The following is a 20,183-nucleotide window of genomic DNA, read 5'->3' as shown; positions in this document are numbered from 1 at the left end:
TACTCAGCTATAAAGAAGAATGACTTTATGACATTTGCTGGTAAATAGATGGATCTGGGGACTATCATGCTAAGTGAAATAAGCTGATCCCCAAAATACCAAAGGTCAAATGTTTTCTCTGATATGTGGATGCTAACTCACAACAATGTGTGGAGGGGAGAGAATAGAAGTTTAGTGGATGAGACAAAGGGGAATGAAGGGAAGGGAGGGAGATGATAATGGGAAAGACAGTGGAATGAATCTAATATAACTTTCCTATGTACATATATGAATACACCACAGTGAATCTCACCATCATGCACATCCACAAGACTAGGATCCTAATTGGAATAAGACACATTCCAAGCTTGGACAAATATATCAAAACAGATTCTATTGTCATGTGTAACTAAGAAGAACAAATAAAAATTTTAAAGAAGAAAATGTGATATATAATGGAATATTACTCACCATTAAAAGAAATGAAATCCTGTCAAAAAATTTTTTTTCTGGATTCTGACCACTTCCCTTCTGCCCTATAACTACTTAGAGCCAGGCTACCATCATTTCTTGCCTGAGTTATTGCCATTAGTCTTCTTGTTTTTACCCTTGCTCTTGTATAGTGTATTGTTGAAGCAGCAGTCACAGTGATCTTTTGTCTTTGGGGAGGCGGGATACCGGGGATTGAACTCAGGGGCACTTGACCACTGAGCCACATCCTTAGCCATAGTTTTCTTTTGTTTGTTTTCTTTTAAATTTTATTTAGAGACAGGGTTTCACTGAGTTTTTTAGTGCCTCGTTTTGCTGAGGCTGGCTTTGAACTCTAGATCCTTCAGCCTCAGCCTCCCAAGCTGCAGGGATTACAAGTGTACACCACCATGCCCTGCCAGAGTGATCTTTAAAAAAAATTAATTAATTAATTAATTAATTAATTTTGGTACCAGGTATTGAACTCAGGGACACTTGACCACTGAGCCACATCCCCAGCCCTATTTTGTATTTTGTTTAGAGACAGGGTCTCACTGAGTTGCTTAGCTCATTGCAATTGCTGAGGCTGGTTTTGAACTCACAGGCTGTTTTCTGCTGTCACAGCCTCCTAAGCTGCTGGGGTTACAAGTGTATGCCACCACACCCCGCTCAGAGTGATCTTTTTAAAGAAGATAAATTATATCTCCTAAAAACCTTCCAGTAAACTTTCCATTTCAGTGTAGGAAGTCTGAGTATTTTCAATATCCTAGAAGACCCTATCTACTACTACTGTCCTCTCTTTACTAATGACTTTTCTCTTTATTATTCCTGAGACATCTTCCCATTTCAGAGCTTTTTCACTTTCTTTTCAGAACATTTTTTTTTCCTAGACAGTGTGACTCGCTGTCTCATTCTTTCAGATCTTTACTGAAATGATAAATTCCCAGTGAGGTTTTCTTTGTTTACTTTATTTTAAATATTCACTCTAATTTCTTTGATATTTCCTAGCCTCCTTCTCAAGTTGTTTTCATCCACAATATTTGTCACATACAGTTTTCTCTGTATTGTAATTATTATTAAGATGTTTTCTCTCATAGAAGGTAAGTTCCAAAGGATGGGCATGTGTGTCTGGTCTGTTCCCTGCTGTATCCTAAGTGCCTAAAACAGTGTCTGGTTCATAGCAGTTACTCAAGAATATGTGTTGATTGTTGAATAAAAACTTAGCACCGACTAATGTCTACACAACAGTTTTAATGGATATTTAAATGAATGAAAGATTAAATGATCGAGTTGACAGATCATCCTAGTCGATCCCAGTCTATTTGACTTTCTTCTTTATCTTTATTTTTCTTTTTATCCACCTTCAACCCTAGGTCTGTCCCCTCAGTAACTCCTGCTACAACTCTCAATTCTCTTGCTGTCATATCCACCAGGGAAGTCTTTGGCTACTCTGTTCGTTCTTACTGATTGTTAAGTGCAGTGAGGAAAAAGGTGAGGATGTGTCCTCTGGCTTTAGGGAGAGCCAAGAAAGAGAACAAAAGTGGACAGTCCTTTCCTTAAGAGAGGACAGATAATTCTGTAGTTCCTGAGCACTGCAACTCCAGCAGTCCTTTTGCTTTGATTAATTTCCTATTTTATAGACTGAAATGATAACAAAAGTCCTTTATTCATTTGTTAGTTTAAGGCAGAGGCAGGAGAATCACAAGAACCACAGCCTTGGCAGCTTGGAGAGACCCTGTTCCAAAATAAAAAGTAAAAAGGGATAAGGTTATAGCTAAGTGGTAGAATGCCCCCGAGTTTTGTCCCTAGTACAAAGAAGGAGGAGGAGGAGAAAAGAGGGAGAGAAGAAGAAAAGGAGAAGAAGGAGGAAGAGGGGGCTGGGGTTGTGGCTCAGTGGTAGAGTGCTTGCCTAGCATGCATGAGGCACTGGGTTCCATCCTCAGCACCACATAAAAACAAAATAATGTGTCCACCTAAAACTAAAAGATGCATAAATAAATAAATATTTAAAAAAGGAGGAAGAGGAAGAAATAGTTAGAAAAAGAAGAAAACCAGATGATTATTATGTTAGAGAGGATGAAAAAGGTTTCAAAGAATGTATCAGCAGAACACAAGATTAAGAATGTATATTAACGCCTGGTCATCTGGGTTCAAATCACTACCTCTATAACTTTAGGCAAATTATTTAATGTTTCCAGGTTCAGTTTTCTTCTCAAAACAAGTTATTAGCAGTTCCTGTCTCGCCTCCCAGGTAGCTGAAATCATTGGCAGTGCCACCATGCCTGGCTCTGACTATTTCTTTGCAGATACCTTTGCAGGCTTCATTTTTCTTTCTCTAACTTTTAAATGCTAATCTCCTATTAGTTTCTGTATTGGGCTTTATTTTTCATCTCTCTCTCCCTCTCCCCCCACCCTGTGCGTGTGTGTATGTGTGTGTGTGTGTGTGTGTATATATATATATACACACTCTTCCTAATGGACTTTATTTAAATCCATCTAAGTGACTTTGTTTATCACTTACATAGATTCTGTATTATCTCTAAATAACCTATGGAATTTGAGCACTTCCTACTGTTTCATGTTTCTCTCTTCAAACAGCTTATTTCCTCTGTCAGAAAGGTCTTAATTATACTGCTTTTGTATCTACCTTTCTCCTATACATTTAGAAGTCTCCATATTCACTGTGTAATTACTGATTTACCTTCTACTTGAGGTTTTTTCCCAGGTCCTATTCCTGTTCAGTTTTTTGTTGTTGTTTATGGTCCCAGATTCATTCTAGAACTTTCCATGTATGAGGTATTAAATGAATGTTTAAGTATCAGTTAACTTATAGATATGCTTTGAGTTTATTTGGTAATTAGTATGGCCTTAAATGATGCTTATAAGAAGAGTAATAATGTGATGACTGCTCAGATTTAGAATTGCTAATTAAGAAGTATGAAATAGATGAGATATAGTTTATACTAAATTAATCTTTAAGTAAGGCAACTGAGGGCTTAATCAAGAAACCAAGTTATAGATAGCCATTGGCACAAAACTGTAATCCCAGACACTCGGGAGATTTAGGCAGGAGGTGCAAGTTTGAGGTCAGTCTGGGCAATATAGTGAAACCCTGACTCAAGAATTTTAAAAAGTACTGGGGATGGAGCTCATTGGTAAGATGTCCTGGATTTAATCCCCAGCTATTTAAAAAAACAAAACAAAACAAAACAAAAAAAAAAACCAAACCAACCAAGTACCTGCTCTCCTATTGTGTTCCTACACCCATTCACCATTCTTTCTCCATCCCTTTCCTCATTGTGAGGTGTCCCCCAAAAGCTCATGTGTGAGACATTGCAAAAATTTTGGAGGAGAAATGATTGGGTTTCGAGAGGCTTAACCAATCAGTCAGTTACTCCCTAATGGGATTAACTGAGTGGTGACTGGAGGCAGTTGGGGTGTGGCTGGAGGAAGTGGTTGATTGGGGGGGGGCATGGCTATTGGGTATATATTTTGTATCTGAAGAGTGGAGTCTCTCTCTTTCTTCTTTCTGATGATCATGTGAGCCACTTCACTCTGTCACACTCTCCCTCCATTATGTTCTGCCTCTCCTTGAAGCCTGAGGAATGGAGCTGGCCTTCTGTAGACTAAGGCCTCTGAAACCTTGAGCTCTCAAATAAACTTTTCCTCTTCTACAGTTGTTCTGGTTGGGTCTTTTAGTCACAGGGAGAAAAAACTGACTAAAACACCCATGTTCTTCCAAGGCTCTGGTAAACACTACTCCATTCTCAACTTTGAGTGATATTTTTTAGCTTCTACATAAAAGGGAGAATATGTAATTTTTTCAGAAGATGGAATATTTCACTTAATGTAATGTCCTCAGTTCTATCCATTTTGTCCAAATTATAAGAGTTCCATTCTTTTATTATGACTACATAATATTTCATTGTATATAAATACCATATTTTCTTTATCCATTCCTCTGTCCATGGACACCTATGTTGATTCCACATTTTGGCTGTTGCTAACAGTGCTGCAGTAAGCTGCAAACGCAGATGTCTCTTCCACAGACTAATTTTAATTCCTTTAAATTGACTCAGTAGTGGAATTCCTGGGTCATATGATACTTCTATTTTAAGTTTTTTTGAGGAACTTTCGTACTATTTCTATAGTAACTGTACTAATTTGAATTCCTACCAGTAGGGTAGGAAAATCCCCCTTTCTCCACATCCTTGTGAGCATTTATTTATTGTTGTCTTTTTCTACCTGGGGTTAATTAGTAAAGTTTAATAGCAGCTTTTAAGGATCATTTTGATTGAGTTCTTTAACCCCATTTTCAAATCTAGTTAATTAAAATCTCTGAAATATTTTAAACTACATTCATATAAATTAAATGCCAATTTTTAAACATGTTTCATGAGTCTGACAAAAAACAACAAACAATAGCAAAAAAAAAAAAAAAAACTTCCCAAATACTTCAGTTTTCTAATGAGTGAAGATTTATCTGGAAAGATTTACATATAGCAAGACATTAATTTCTCTTCTATGTTCAAGTGGTATATTTTGTACATTTTAAAGTTCAAGTCTCAATCATCTTCACATTTACACTTTAAATTGGAACCACAGCCTAATCTAACCAGTTATAATAACTGGCCTATTTCTCTTAGCTGTATATGTACAGATTCTTAATTTAAAAAAATACCAATATATGAACTTGCTTCTTGTAAAGTTTTGTATCTTAATTCTGAATCTTCCTCGGTTAGAAGATGCTTACGTTTTGGGTGGTTGCCTCCTGGATTCATTTCTTTGAGGCCCTCAGTTGAATCTCCTGCACTGCAACTCTAAACAAAAACAAAGAAACAGTCATGAATTGTTTGGTGTTGCTGTATAGGAGATCCAACTGAGGGCCCTGCTCAGGCCAGGCAAGGGCTCTACCACTGAGCTACAAGTCCGCAGTCCACACTATGTTTTCTTAATGATTAAAGAAACCCTCAGGCAGGATGCTGAGTGAATTCTTGCTCAAAACTCATTGCACACACACAGCTCTAGTTTATAGCTGCTTTGTACTTGAAATAGAGTGCTTTTATAGCCCCTTTCCCCTAGATTCAAGTTAAGCATTCTTAATTAATCAACCACCAGACAGGTTATTATGTCACTTGATTGGATTCAGTTAATCTGTTTACTATTTCATTCTATTCTGAATCACTTAAATATGCTTTCTATTCTTGAGCCACACTCCTTCAGGATTAAAATGACATCTGTTGATATCCTTTTGTGGCACTGTCTAATTATATGGACCCAGTTTTACGTCATACCAGTAATTCTTATGTTAACCAAAAGTGTAACAATGATTCTGGTTGTATAGCATAAGTAATTTTTCTTATTTTAATTTCTTTCCAATACCTTTGTAGTTATCATGTAGCACACATGTTTTAAGAAAATAAAAGTAATATGTTATTTTTATTGTAAAACAGAGCCTTTGCAATAGTAAAATAATTCCAGTCATATTTTTGTACCCCAAGTTATCTAGTATTGTATCTAAAGGAAACAATTGCACCATAAATTAAAAATTTTCTTAACTAATTTTTTTTCCTAGCCTTAATCAGTGTTCCGTTCCTTCTATGTTTTGGAGTCCTTAAGCATCATCACAGATGGACATAGAAACCAGATACTGAAAAGACAAAAAAGTATTTGAAATGAAATTAACAGAAGATTAATCAAATACAATTTAGAACTGATTATATCAAGCAACATTGGCATACTTAGTACTCTTTAGATAGAAAAGTCAAGCATTAAAAAAGCCATCATATGAGAAGTTACCTTTACTTTTTTATTTTCTTATATATACAGAGTAATTATGTTTTAAAAGCCAGTTTCTTTAAAAAGGTATATAAGAACCAGTATTTTAAGATTTTGAAACTCAGAGCCAGGAGGTTGAGTTGCAACATGCCCAGGAAAAAGAATAAAATAAAATTTAGAACCAGGCATGGTGGCACATCTTTGTAATCTAGCTACCGAGAGGCTGACAAGATGATCACAAGTTTGAGGCCAGCCTCGGCACTTTTGCAAGAACCTGCACCCCTCTGCCAAGAAGAAAGAGACAGAACCACAAGCAATTTACTTTGTCCATCACTTCTCTTTCTTTCTTCCCACCACCCCCTCCCCCCGCCCTAGGAGTTCTTTCCCTGCATCTATATAAAGACTCAGGTAGTGATTTTCTCCTTACTATTTGATGATATAGTCACTTAAGTTTAAAAGACAGTTCCATTAAAAATGCCTACTTGTTATATGAACCAATATTTATATCTCCATTCAAAATTTAAACTTTCCCTTCCCTAACTGCAGTTAGCTTATAGATGGTAGGCAATGTATTTAACTTTACTTTTTATTGCTTATCTCCTCACCCTCTGGCAAGTTGCTATATCCAACCTCATTGGGATTTAAACTATAGGAATAGAAGCAGAAAATCAGTTTTTCCTGATTTCTATTGTAAAGAGCTTCATTTGTTCATTTTATTTCTTTTAGAGCTTTATGGTTATTCATAGTAGTTGAGGTCTTTTAATTTACTCTAATTTCCACACAAAAGAGAAAACATTCAACCTTTGAGTTTCTGAATTTGGCTAATTTCACTTAGCACACTATTCTCCACTTCCATCCATTTTTGTTTTAAACTTAATATGTTTAAGGGTGGCCTTTTCTCTTGTGTGTATTTCATAATTTTTTTTCAGTGTCCACTGGAACTGTACTTCCTGTGACAATCCAGAAAATTTTTTCTCCAGTTAGCCAGTACCCTTTAACCCTTCTGGTCTTCAACTTGCTTTCTTCTCAGACAATTTTTTCAATAATAATAATTCTAATTCTTCTTCCTCCTCTTCTCCTCCTTCCCTCTTCTCCTCTTTCCCTTGCTCTTTCTTCTTGGTGGTGCTCTGTATATTTCAGGTGGTACTTTGGGTAGACATGCATTTATATGTGTATGTTTTTGTATATGTGCAATGCTGGGAATGAAAACTATTTTGATGCATATTTTGAGATATAATTCACATGCCATTCAATTTAGCACATACCTACATACCTTGGGTGTTTTTAGTATCTACAGAGTTATGCAACCATCACTACTATCTAAATATTAGGATGTTTTCATCCTCTGGGCAGGACTGGAGATAGCTCCAGGCTTGTCCTCTGTCCGGCCTGCTTCCTTGCCTCTCTCCTCCCCCATTCTGCAAGTGTAGCTGGCTCCAGACACAGCCTGCTCCCTCACTCTTGTGTGTGCTCTTCTCCTCTCTCCCTCTTTGTGCTAACTTGTGTAATAGCCAGTGCCATTAGATTACTGTATCGGGTACCAGTTTGCCATGTTACCTCCAACTCCAGAGAACACATTATCAAACACTCCGAAGGATCCCTGTGAAGCTTCTTTTACTGACTTGAGGTAAAAGGAAGGCCCCGTCCTACACCCCTTCTGCTTTAGAGGAGACATGAAAATCAGTACAAGTTTCTTCAAAGAAATCTTCTTGTGCAATCTTTTTTCTTTATACCCTGTGTGTAGGCTTTGGAGCCATCTAACCGGTTCTCAGATGTAACACTTTGGAAATTTGCTACAGGGTAGTCTTTCCCACAAGTCATGTTGGTATCTGATTGCTAATGGTATCTTGATGCTTCTGTCGAAACTTTCAGTTTATAATATGTTTCATGTAGAAGATAGTAGCTCACACATCTCTCTAAGAAACGCAACTTCTACTTTTTACTCTTGGACTAAGGTGCTATGGTTATTATAATAAGTATGTGAAAACCTAGAGACTTTTGCTATGGGCAAGAGGTCTTAATAAATAATCACATTTCTGTACAAGCTAAATAAAAACCCTTTGGCTTTTTCAAAGCAATATCTTACATCTTTCCTTTTAACTACTATATTATGCGTGATAGTAGATACCCCTCAGGGGCAGACTTTGAGCATAAAATGTTATAGTAAATGTTTTAAAAGAAAAGTGAAAAGACAAGTCTGGCCTTCCTGTACCTGAAATTTTATTCAATCTGGATTAAACTATCATAAATGTAAACTAAAAGAAAACTCCTGCTTTTCTTATCAGTTTTTAAACAAAGTCAACTTTTGTCTAAATCAGATGTTTTTATAGTTTCATTTTAAAATTTAATGAGAAACTTAGTTACAGAAAATACAATTAAGTATAGTATTTAACATTTTCAGTATTGTTTGGCTTCTTTCCTAAACCCATCTGCTGCTGTGTACTAATAAATATACCTATTTATTTATTTTTTTGGTATACCAGGAATTGAACCCAGTTGTTCATTACCACTGAGCCCAGCCTTTTTTATTCTTTATTTTGTGACAACATGGTCTCACTAAGTTTCTTAGGGTCTTACAAAGTTACTGAGATTGACCTCAAACTTGGTGATCCTCCTATCTCAGCATCCATAGTCACTAGGATTATAGGCATGTGCTACTGTGTCCAACTAATAGACATAAATTATATATTATGCTTAAATTGGTTTGGTTTGGGTATAAATCTTAGTGATACCATAAAGAACAGTTTTCAAGGCATGTCAATTGAGAAAAGTTTATATGGAAGTATTTTGAATAGCTGCATTTTTTCCCTTCCAAAATAAAAATAGGATCATTGAGCCCCATAGAGAATCTTAAATTTAATCAGCATATCACAGTTATAGTATATATTTCACAGTTATAGTATATATTTATTAGAGATTATAGAATCCATTAAAAAATGGAATAAATGTGCTCTGCTTTATTCCCAAATTCCCCTGTGATGGCTAAAGATTATCTTTTCCATTCTACTCTTTATATCTGGTGTGCATAGGATGAAACTTGGAACTGAAATCCCAAATGCTTGCAGTTTAGTCGGGCTGCTCTACTTTCATCATCCATCTATATTTTGGTGTCTTCTGGTACCCTGGGTTCTCTGTCTTCTTATAAAATAGTCATCACCACTCTTATCCAGTTCTGTCTCTGAGGTGGATCCTGTTAGGCAAGAGCAATTAGTTGTTTTGAGGGGGTTTTCTTCCAATTCCTTTACTCTTTTTTGAGTTTAAGACTATAGGACTATATTGAAGGCTGTATTGAGAAATTAGGTACACCAGGGTTCATAGTCTCTCATCATATGTAGACCTCTTGCTACTATAAGTGCAGTTAAGTTGCTAATGCCAGACCATCTGTTACCTTTGTTTTCTAGTAATATGCATGTGTCACTAGCTGAGGCCCTGGAGGTTCGGGGCGGATCACTGCAGGAGGAAGAAATATGGGCTGTATTAAATCAAAGTGCTGAAAGTCTCCAAGAATTATTCAGAAAAGGTATGACACTTTTTAAAAAATATTTTATTTTGTATATTGGGTTGTTGAAAAACTGGTACAGGGTAAGAAATTTGATTTTTGTTTTGTAGGGGCTGGGGGGTGACTGGGAATTGAACACCCAGGGATGCTTTACTACTAAACTATATCCCCAGTCTTTTTTATTTTTTATTTTGAGACATAGTCTTTCTAAGTTGTTAGCATCTTGCTGACTTACTGAAGCTAGCCTCAAACTTTCAATCCTCCTGAGTCACGGGGATTACTAGTGTGCACCACTGAGCTCGGCAAGATATTTGATTTTTATTTTGGTATTCCAGTGTTTGGGGCCAAGCATGGAAAGAAATACTAAATCTTATCTCTTTGGGGGCTAAAAATGCTCAAATCTGTCTACATTAATTTGAACATATTCTGTGCACCTGATACTTCGTCAGACATTGAAAATGTAATGGTTGCCAAAACAAATAACTTTCCTTTTCTGCTTGGAACTTATACTTCTGTGTGGGAAGCAACTATTAACATAATGATCCTATGAACAAACATAAAAAGTGCAACCATGGGGCTGGGGATGTGGCTCAAGCGGTAGCGCGCTTGCCTGGCATGCATGCGGCCCGGGTTCAATCCTCAGCACCACATACAAGCAAAAATGTTGTGTCCGCCGATAACTAAAAAATAAATATAAAATTCTCTCTTTTTCTTAAAAAAAAGAGTGCAACCATGACAGGGGGTAGAAAGGATTCAGTGAGTTTATAAGAACACAAAGTAGGATTTGGCCTGGTCATGGCAAAGAAAAGGAAGGCCTCCCTGCATAAGTTACCCCTGAACTAACACACCTGGGAGAAAATTAGAAGTTGACTAGATGAGAGGGGGTTAAAAAACAGTCCTGGCAAAGAGAAAAATATGTATATCCCCTTTACTCTAAATTAGGTAATGTAGGCTAAATAAGTAGCCTGGTACTTCCTTGTCTTGAACACTTGGTCCAAATGGTTATATGACACATTAGAGATTGAATAGTCACCTTTCGGTTGTCCAAAACCTTTGATGTTATGCTGAAAAGCTCCACATGAAGATAGTGTTTGTAGTTCATATCACATGGCAGCACGTGTTTAGTAAGTAGAATAAGCCAAGCTTCTAATAGAAGAATAGGCCTTAAAATTGAATAATAATAATAATAATAATAATAATGCCTAATAAACATGACAGAAATAGGTGAAGATTGAGGGTAGTGATAGTCCTAAAAATGTGGTACCTGGACCACCGGCATTGATGTCACCTAAAACCTTATTAGAATGCCAACACGTAAGTCTACATTAGAGATCCACTAAATAAGAAACTCTGGGAGTGGAGCCTGGCAATTTGTATTTTAGCAAGCATTCAATTACATTCTGGTACTACCCTGTGAGAACCATCCATCGGACAGAATTGCTAATGACCAGGAACCATGGGAACCTTTTGGAACAGTGTAGGAGTAGCCTCTAATTGAGTACAGGAAAGTCTAGAGCACAGGGATTTAGAGAAAGGTGGTAAAGCTTTGTTATTGTTTTCCAATCCAGGGACAGGAACTGGGGAAAAAACTGTGCTAGGGCCCACATATTAACTGCTTATTACCTTTACGTTTGAGACACCTATTTCCTGAGAGTTTGAAGGTCTTCGATTAGAGTTGGGATTAATCTAAAGAAAATTTATTCTTTTTATCTGAAATCACTTGCCCCAAATCTGGCTATTTAAAATGATCTCTATTGCTTCGTTTCATTTTAATTTTTCCAAGTATAGAGCAGCCATACTCCAAAGGTATTGTTGAAGGAAAGATATGTTGCTGGTATTAGTTAATGATTAACAAGAGTCAGTTGATTAATATTTAAGAAACATCTACTTGTGAGGTATTATGTGGAAGATCCAAATGAGTAGAAGGTATCACTATTGCCCTTAAGGGACGTATTCAGATCAGAAAGATGCATGTGAGAAGTTTTACCACTTCAAAACAGAGTGCCAAATGAATGACAGAGACAATGTGTACTACAGATGTTCAGAAGAGAGAGAGAGAATACATCTTTTTATTATACAAAGGGCAGGATCACTGCCCAGGCCATGACTCACAGAATATAAAACTCTTGCACTCTGTAAGTACTTAAGGGTTTTTCCTTCTTTCAAATTTCATAATGTTAATAGAGTTTGAATGTTTGAATTTACAGTTCTTGCCATTGAGAGATAATTATTGCATAACATATTGGCATATTATAATAGAGGCTTATTGGATGTGTTATAAAATTAATTGTGAGGCAGCTATCTCTTACATACTGTCCAATGGGAGCTTGTTACCATAAGGCCCCCAATCTGATTCTCAGGGTCATATCAATAATACAGAGAAATTAAATTTGGCTTCTTTGGCAGTTGGGAGATTACCAATTGTTTTGATTGTTACCTGGAGGAAGCAAATGGTCATTTGATTTACCTGAAATCTATGATCTTTTATTCCTTATATTTGATAATACAGTGTTATTTTACTACAAGTTTTTCTGACTTTCATACCAACTGAAATAAAAAAATTATCAATTTGTTATTTTTGGATGAATTGTAGGTATCTTAATTCTCTATTAGAAACACTTATGACTAAAACTGGGAATGTGTTACTGTAATACAGTAGCCTTCTCGAAGTCTGTTTTTCTAAAATGTGTTTTCCTTCCTTGATCTTCTTGGTCTTTCTGGGTCTGCTGTATAAACCTTTGTTTTGGTTTTTGTCAATGTCTTTTTTTCCTCTCTTCTCTAACTCCTTTGTTGCTTTTGTGCCTTTTTGCAGTATGTGAGTGCAAACATGCTATTCCCATAAGAGAAAGATGGAAGTAAGCATTTCTTCTGGGGGATTTTTGAACAAAGGTCAAGAAAATAATCTGTTTTTTCATCTTTTTGAGTCTCCCAACAATTTGAGACTTTTAGCATTTCTTTAAAAAAAAGCTTTATAATTATTATTCATAGAATCATGCTGTCTAAGCATGACCTCGTTGAAAGATCCCCATCTTCAAGTGAGTTTTTCTTCAGAGGAAGAAAAATTTTAAACTTGTAAGCAACATGCAATTCCAAACAATTTGATGCTGATGATGGTAGTTGATGTCCAGCCTGTGTGCTGCTTTAGTACCGATATTCAGGAGATGAGTATTGATAGGGAAGAGTCAGGTTTACTTAAGGATAGCTCTGAAGAAGATTGAGGGTCTACCTCCTATAAAAGCTCCATCCTTTCTGACCAGGCAAAGGTGTGTGTGGAAAGGGAAAAAGGCAGTAGGACTGCAAGCTGAGCGGGGTCTTCATCAGTGAGGGGTGTGTCTTCACCAGGACACTACAGTGGATTTCTGTCTTCTACATCTGGTTACTAAAAGTGTTAAAAAGGCCTTCTGGATTCTATGCATCCAAAGGTTTAATAGTTAACATCTAGATGGGGCTTCTCTCTAAGAAGAAAAAGATTATGGAGGGTAGAAGGGCAAAAGAGAAGGGGGAACAAAGGATAATTTCAGGGGAGCCCCTCTTATGGTTCTGCATCAGACACCACCTTGGGTGCTTTCCAATTCAATTTTGATAAGAGCTTGAGGACTCAGTCCTCTGAGAGTGTCTCTCATTTTAGGCCCCAATCACAAACCCCACACTGTTTTACCTGTGCTTCTTCTTGATGGCTATAAATTGAGGTTCAATTAATTTGTGAGAGCAGCTCACAGAACTCAAGAAAGCATGCTTACTGGCATATTATAAAGGATATTGCAAGGGATAAAGATGAAAGATGCATAAGGCAAGGTATACAGGAAAGGGTATGGAGCTTCCATGCTCTCTGGGTATTCTCCCCTCCTCTAGCAGCTTCCATATATTCGGATATCAGGAAGCTCTCTGAGCTCAGTTCTTTAGGCTTTTATGGAAGATTGATCATGTAGGCATAATTGACTAAGTCACTGGCTACTTACTAGTGATCAACTTAATGCTCCCTCTCTTCCCATGAGGCTGGGGGGTTGACTGAGTAGGAGGCACTTGTTAGATGAATATCATTGTCTAGACCAGCATGATACACTGGAGTCCCAGTCAGAGGCCCAGTCCTGGAAATCCCAACAAATCACTTTCAGCCACTTGCCCCAAAAACTGAACAGGGGAGAAAATATGTGGGTATGTGTGTGTGTGTTTGTGTGTGTTGAAAAGCAGAAAAGGAACTTTGATCAGTATAGCTACACCAGGAAGACAAAGGAGACCAGCATTTCCAGCCCTATCTTCAGGGTACTAGCATGAGCTTCCAGATTATACAGACAAAAGGACCAGAAGTATGCATAGTCAAGCAGTTATGTTCAAACTGTGGCCTGGCTGATCATTATCTAAGGATTGGTCAGGCAGAGGCCTTGTTAGAGATAGGAAAGTTGCTCTTTCCAGGGAGGTAGTTTTTACTCATCACAAGAGGTTTATAGATCAGACCTGTTCTGCTTGAAATCCACAGTGACTGATTCAGAGCAAAGGAGACAGATGCAAATAGAGCCAGAAACTGGGCATGGTGGCACACGCCTGTAATCCCAGCTACACAGGAGACTGAGAAAGGAGGATCACAAGTTCAAAGTCAGCCTGGGTAATTTAGCAAGACCCTCTCTGAAAATAAAATTTTTGAAAAAGGAAGGGAATGTAGCTCAGTGATAGAGTGCTTTTGTGTAGCATGTTCAAGGTATCCTGAATTCAATCCCCAATACACATATACAAAAAAAAAAAAAAAAAAAAAAGTAGAGGGAAAGAGAGATGCCAAGTTTTAAATCTGTTTTTAGTTATACTGATTGGACATTTGCAAACGCAAGTGAAGAGCTTAAGTTCTTGTTATAAGCACAGTGGCCAATTTAAATATTTCTTACAAAATTGAAAGAGGTTGAGTATTGATGAAGACAAGGGTAAAGAAATGACTAAATGGGTTACATAATTTAGGAAATCCAATATTGCATAACATCTTAAAAGCAGCTCAGACTAAGCGCTGACATTGTCTCTTAGCTCAATTATAAAAGATGCCTGGTAGATACGTTAACACATATGTTTGCCAAGACCACTCCTGCTTTTTGAACTTGACAAGATAAAAATATGCAAGCAAGTTTGCAAATCTGAGTGACTTCACCCTGGGGGACATTTTCATACCATATGGTAATGGACTGGATAATCATTAATGACTAATGGGATTCTAGTAATAAGCCAGTATCTTTTGAGTTCTGTATCCTTTTGATTCAAGGAATTCATGTTCCAAGTCTAAGGTTGGACTGATACTGTGAAATATATATGCAGTTTTTATCCCTATTTCCTTGCATACAGTTCCAAAAATCCTTGGATCTACAAAGTGGTAAGTGTATTTTTGTATGGTAATAGATTGACTGGTGACTGGAAGTCCCCAGGTAGTTAGGTTGGGGAAGTGGGGGTGAGTGGGATTTGGTCACTGAAAGACCAAGGCAGAATTAGAGGGTTGAGACCTTTCAGCTCTACTTGTCCGTCTGTCTGTCTGTCTGTCTGTCTCTCTCTCTCTTTTGGTACCGGGGATTGAACTCAGGGGCATTCTACCACTAAGCCACACCTCCAGCCCTGTTTTGTGTTTTATTTAGACAGAATCTCACTGAGTTGCTTAGCACTTTGTTTTTGCTAAGGCTGGCTTCTGAACTGGCAATCCTACTGCCTCAGGCTCCCGAGCTGCTGGGATTACAGGCATGTGCCACTGCCCCAGTTTAGCCTCACTTCTCTTAATGCCAACCCCCAACCCCCCACATACAGAGGAATAGGATTGAAAGTTTAGGTGATCACCAGTGGTCTATGATTTAATCATCATGTTTATATAATGAGATTTCAGGAGAACTTCAGATAGCTGAACATAGAGGTTCCTGGAGGGTGTTGTGCCCAGAGAGAACAGAGAAGCTCCACACCCCTCCCACATACCTTTTCCTGTGCATCTCTTCCATTTTTGTATCTTTAAAAAATATATTCTTTACAATAAACCAGTAAGTGTAAGTAAGATATTTTCCTGAGTTCTGTGGGAAACTCTTATCAACTTCACTGAACCTGAGGAGGGGCGTAGAAGGAACCTCAACTTGTAGTCCATCAGACAGAAATATAGATGACAACCTATTTGCAGTTGGAGACTGAAATGAGAGCTGTCTGCAGCTAGGTAGTATCAGAGTGGAACTGAATTAGAGGACACCCAGTTGGTGCTCACTGTATAGTTGATTGTTCAGCTGGTGTGTGGGGAAGAGACTCAGATTCAATGACAGAAGCATGTTGTGAGAACATAGAAACTGGGTTGATTTGTTTTTCCTGTATTTCAGAATACACCTTTAAGATTTCAATTTTTGCATCCTAGATGAATTCGTGTAGGTATTCAGTGGTTCTAAATAATATTTTAAAAATGCTATTCTTGTGCTTTTTCTGGATAATCTTTAGAAGTGAGATTATTGCTGCTTTAGAAAGCTTAGCTTACCATTATATAAATTGCCCAAAATAGTAATTATTTTAGTTGTGAAGCTGTTGCCTTCTGCAGAAAAGAGCTCTTTTGAAACTGTGGAATTTAAAATTGTTAGAGTAGTTGATTAATTGGTGTTAAATCTCCCTTTCCTGAAAGGATTTAAGTCTTATATAAATCTGTTTTATGTGGTTACTTCTGGTTCCTTGTTTAATAAATAAAATAATAATGAAATGAGCAATTTGAGGTTAAAAAGATAACAGAATAAAAGAAGTACTAAAAGCGTGCATGATTTATTATCAAAATAAAAAATTTAAAGAACTAAAAAGAACTACTTCATATTCTTTGGTATTTGAAGAAGACCATGTTGTATTTCTTGTTGTCTTCAGAAAACAAATTTGGATAAGGTAGCAGAGAACAGGATATATAGAATCCTTTGGCTGTATTTTATTATAAATTCTTTGAAATAAATTTGAGAATGACAAATTAGTACAGATATATGGGACAAATATCAAATTTTTCTTCATTCCCTAAGAAATATTTTAAAATCAGAATTTATAGGTACTTTAAAAAAAGTCTTATTAGAGAATGAAAAAAATGCATTTTTCTATCAGCAAAATTTAGTGATGTAGTAAGGTGTTCTAATATATAAAATCTTTGTATTATACAAACAATTTCAGAGACTCTCCTGATATTGTAAGAAAAAAAGTAGAAGAAATGCCTACATAAGCTCAGAACACTTACACATATATATTTTTAAAATTTTTTCTTAGTTACACATGGACACATATCTTTTTTTGTTAATTTATTTTTATGTGGTGCTAAGGATCGAACCCAGTGCCTCCCATGTGCAAGGCAAGCGCTCTGCCACTGAGCCACAACCCCAGTCCATTTACACATATTTATTTATGGAATAAAACTTTTAGAGCTGAAGAGATCTCCATTCTGTCTACATTTTAGAGATAAGGAAACAAGTTGTAGTTTAAATAACTCAGAAGTGTTAATATTGGCAGAACAGAAACAACTATTTTAAAGCAAGTCATTATGAGCAGTATCTAAAAATTGATAGTTCTTTTATGAGCATAGATACCAATAGTGTGTTTTGAGAACAATATCATCTCTTTAGATTTATAGATATTGAAAGAATAAGGGAAAATTATGAACAAAGTTGTCAAATATTCAATATTCATTCTTAATTTTTTAAAAACTCAATAGGAATAGAAGGGAACTACCTCAACCTGATAAAAGGGATGTACAAAAGGTTAGAACTAACATCATACTTAAATAGTGAAACATTGAATCTTTCTCTAAGATCGGGAATAAATTCAGGATGTGTGCTCTCATTACTTCTTTTCAGCATTGCATTTAAAATTCTAACCAGTGCAGTAAGACAAGAAAAAGAAAGGACATCTACATTAGAAAGAAAGTAAAGTTGTATTTATTTGAAGATGATATCATCTATGTAGAACATTTAATAGTAACTACAAAGAAAGCCACTAGAGCTAATGTGTTTGGCAAGTTAAAGGATATAAGATCAGTATTTAAAAATCAATCATATCTTTACTTGATATCAGTGAACAACCAGAAATTGAGATTTTCAAATATCATGTGAAAATGGTAAAAAACATAAAATGGAATTTCAAAATATGAAAAAATTAGAGATGAATCTGACAAAAGATATGAAGGCCTATATAATGAAAACTAAAAATAATGCCTAAAGAAATTATAACGATGTGATTCTGCAATCTGTATTTGGGGTAAAAATGAGAGTTCATAACCTACTTGAATCTGAAGTATGAAATATGATATGTCAAGAGCTTTGTAATGTTTTGAACAACCAATAAAAAAAAAGAAATTATAAGACCTAAATAAATGGAGATCTGTACTGTGTTCCTGATCAGAAGACTCAGTGCCATAAAGATGTTAATTTTGTCAAAATGGATAGATTTGATTTTTCTAGAATTCAAGAAGTTTATTCTGAAATTTATATGGAAATTCAGTGGACTTAGAGTAGCCAAAACAACTTTGAAAAAGAGTAAAGACTCACAAAATCAAATTTTCAAGACTTCTTATTATTGAGAGCTAGGCATGTAGCTCAGTGGTATATAGTGCTTGCCTGGCATACACGAGACCTTGGATTCAGTTTCCAGCACTGCAAAACAAAAACAAACAAAAAAATAAATGAACAACAACAAAAAACTTATTATAAACCTATAGTAACCAAATCAGACAAATAGATCAATGGTAGCATAATAGAGTTTAGAAATAAACTCACACTTAGGCTAACCTTTAAACACACACTGAGCTTCAAACTGACTTCCTGGGATTTGTTGTTGTTGTTATTGTTAAAGCCTTTATATAAAATATAGAAAAGTTTTTTTTGTTGTTTGTTTGGTTTGGTTTTTTGCGGTACAATAAATTCAGAGCCTCACGCATGCTAGGAAAGCATTCCACCACTGAGCTACAATCCCAACCCTTTTTTAACTTTGGGACAGGGTCTCACTGAATTGCTGAAGCTAACCTCAAACTTATGAATCTCCTGTCTCATCTCCTGTGTAGCTGGGGTACAGGTGTGTGCCACAGAGATTGGTTGTAGAAAGTTTTTATGGAATAAAAATTTTTGAGTAAATCTTTACATAGTGTATGCAGCTTTTAAAAGATCAGATCCTAACTACCCCACACCCCTTTTAAATTCCTAATTATCTACACTCATAATTTTGTTGATTAAGAGGGCGTATCAGTTGTCTTTGACATGCTACATCTTGCTGTGCATTGGTAAGGCCATAATGAACAGGTCTATCTAGTTAAATGTGTTTCAACCAGATAAAATTACCCCATTTGTTCCTTGGAAACAAACTATAAAACTTGAGATTAAATTTAATATCTAGCATTCTTAAAATGAATAATGTATGTGGTTTGACAAGTTGAATGAAGCAGTCATAATGAATAATCCTTTCTTTCCCCACAAACACCTAGGCATTACACTGTTTTAATTGGAAATTATTTTGACTTTAGACATTTTAAACAGACAATTTTCATAAATTCACAGTCATATAGTTTGAGGGGAAAGTTGCTACATGTCATCCTGTCTTATCCCATCCTTGGTGATAAATATACTTTTAATTACTCAGTGTATTTGTTTTAATTTGTATGCTTATGTGAACTTTTAAAATGGTGAGGTATAAAATGTACAGTAAGAGCACTATTCTTGGTTGTACAGCCTGATGGATTTTATGAATGTATGCACACCCAGATTAAGAAACGAACATTTCCAGAACCCAGAAGGTTCCTTCAAGCTCCCTACTAGACAATTCTTTGCCACCAAGGCTAATCATTACTATGACATATCACATACACAAGCTTGGCCTACTTTTCAACAACAGAATAAGAGAATCACACAGTGTCTACTCCTTTTTTGTCTTAAGTTTTTTATTCAGCATTCTAACTGTGTTTTTTTTTTTCCTTCAGTTTAATTAACTTCTTATATTTCTAGACTCCAAAATTATTCTGGTCAGTTAACAATTGCATTCCAAAAATTGACCTTGGAAAACAGTGTTATATAACTAAGGTTTTTCTTTTTCTTTTTCCTCTTTTTTTCATAACTAAGTTTTTAAAACAATGTTTTGCCAATTTTTTCCCTCAAATGTAGAAATTTAAAGGGTGTTATATGCCTACTATCATTTAGTTTAGATTTTTATCTTTCCTGGGATGATGTATATTAGTTATAATAAACAGTCTTACAAGAAATATATAACTAATATTTCTTTTAAAAATAGCTCACCTTTCAAATAATTCTACTTTCCTCTTTTGTTTTTGAGAAGGAAAAGGTTTTTATAATGTGAGTAGGGGAATGATATCTGAAGAGAGCAGAGAATGAATGGCATTAGTAACAAGAAAAATATTTTTCATATTAGAATCATTTTGTCACAAAACAAAGCTAGTTTCTCTCTGGGAAAGTATATTTTCTTCTTCTGAAAATTGAAAATGTACAGTAATCTTCATTGA

At 35.9% G+C, this 20,183-nt stretch overlaps 1 protein-coding gene across 12 annotated transcripts in view; it reads left to right on the top strand.

Annotated features, from left to right (window-relative positions):
* Ptpn13 (protein tyrosine phosphatase non-receptor type 13) overlaps nucleotides 1–20,183 on the top strand; it is a 204,266-nt gene that overhangs the window by 34,831 nt on the left and 149,252 nt on the right. For 11 of the 12 annotated variants that reach the window (XM_046457591.2, XM_058583409.1, XM_046457594.2 and 8 more), the window contains one exon: nucleotides 9,627–9,745. The exons of the other annotated variant lie outside the window; for it this stretch is intronic. In XM_046457591.2, the coding sequence (XP_046313547.1) occupies nucleotides 9,631–9,745 (115 nt within the window). In that variant the 5' untranslated portion in view covers nucleotides 9,627–9,630. Of the gene's footprint in view, nucleotides 1–9,626; nucleotides 9,746–20,183 lie in introns of those variants that run through there. 12 annotated transcript variants of the gene reach the window in all.

Source organism: Marmota monax, unplaced genomic scaffold (assembly GCF_021218885.2).
Source record: "Marmota monax isolate L192 unplaced genomic scaffold, Marmota_monax_Labrador192_F-V1.1 WCK01_AAM20220418_F8-fsc00128, whole genome shotgun sequence".
NCBI classification, from domain to species: Eukaryota; Metazoa; Chordata; class Mammalia; order Rodentia; family Sciuridae; genus Marmota; species Marmota monax.
This window is presented reverse-complemented; position numbering and strand designations above follow the sequence as displayed.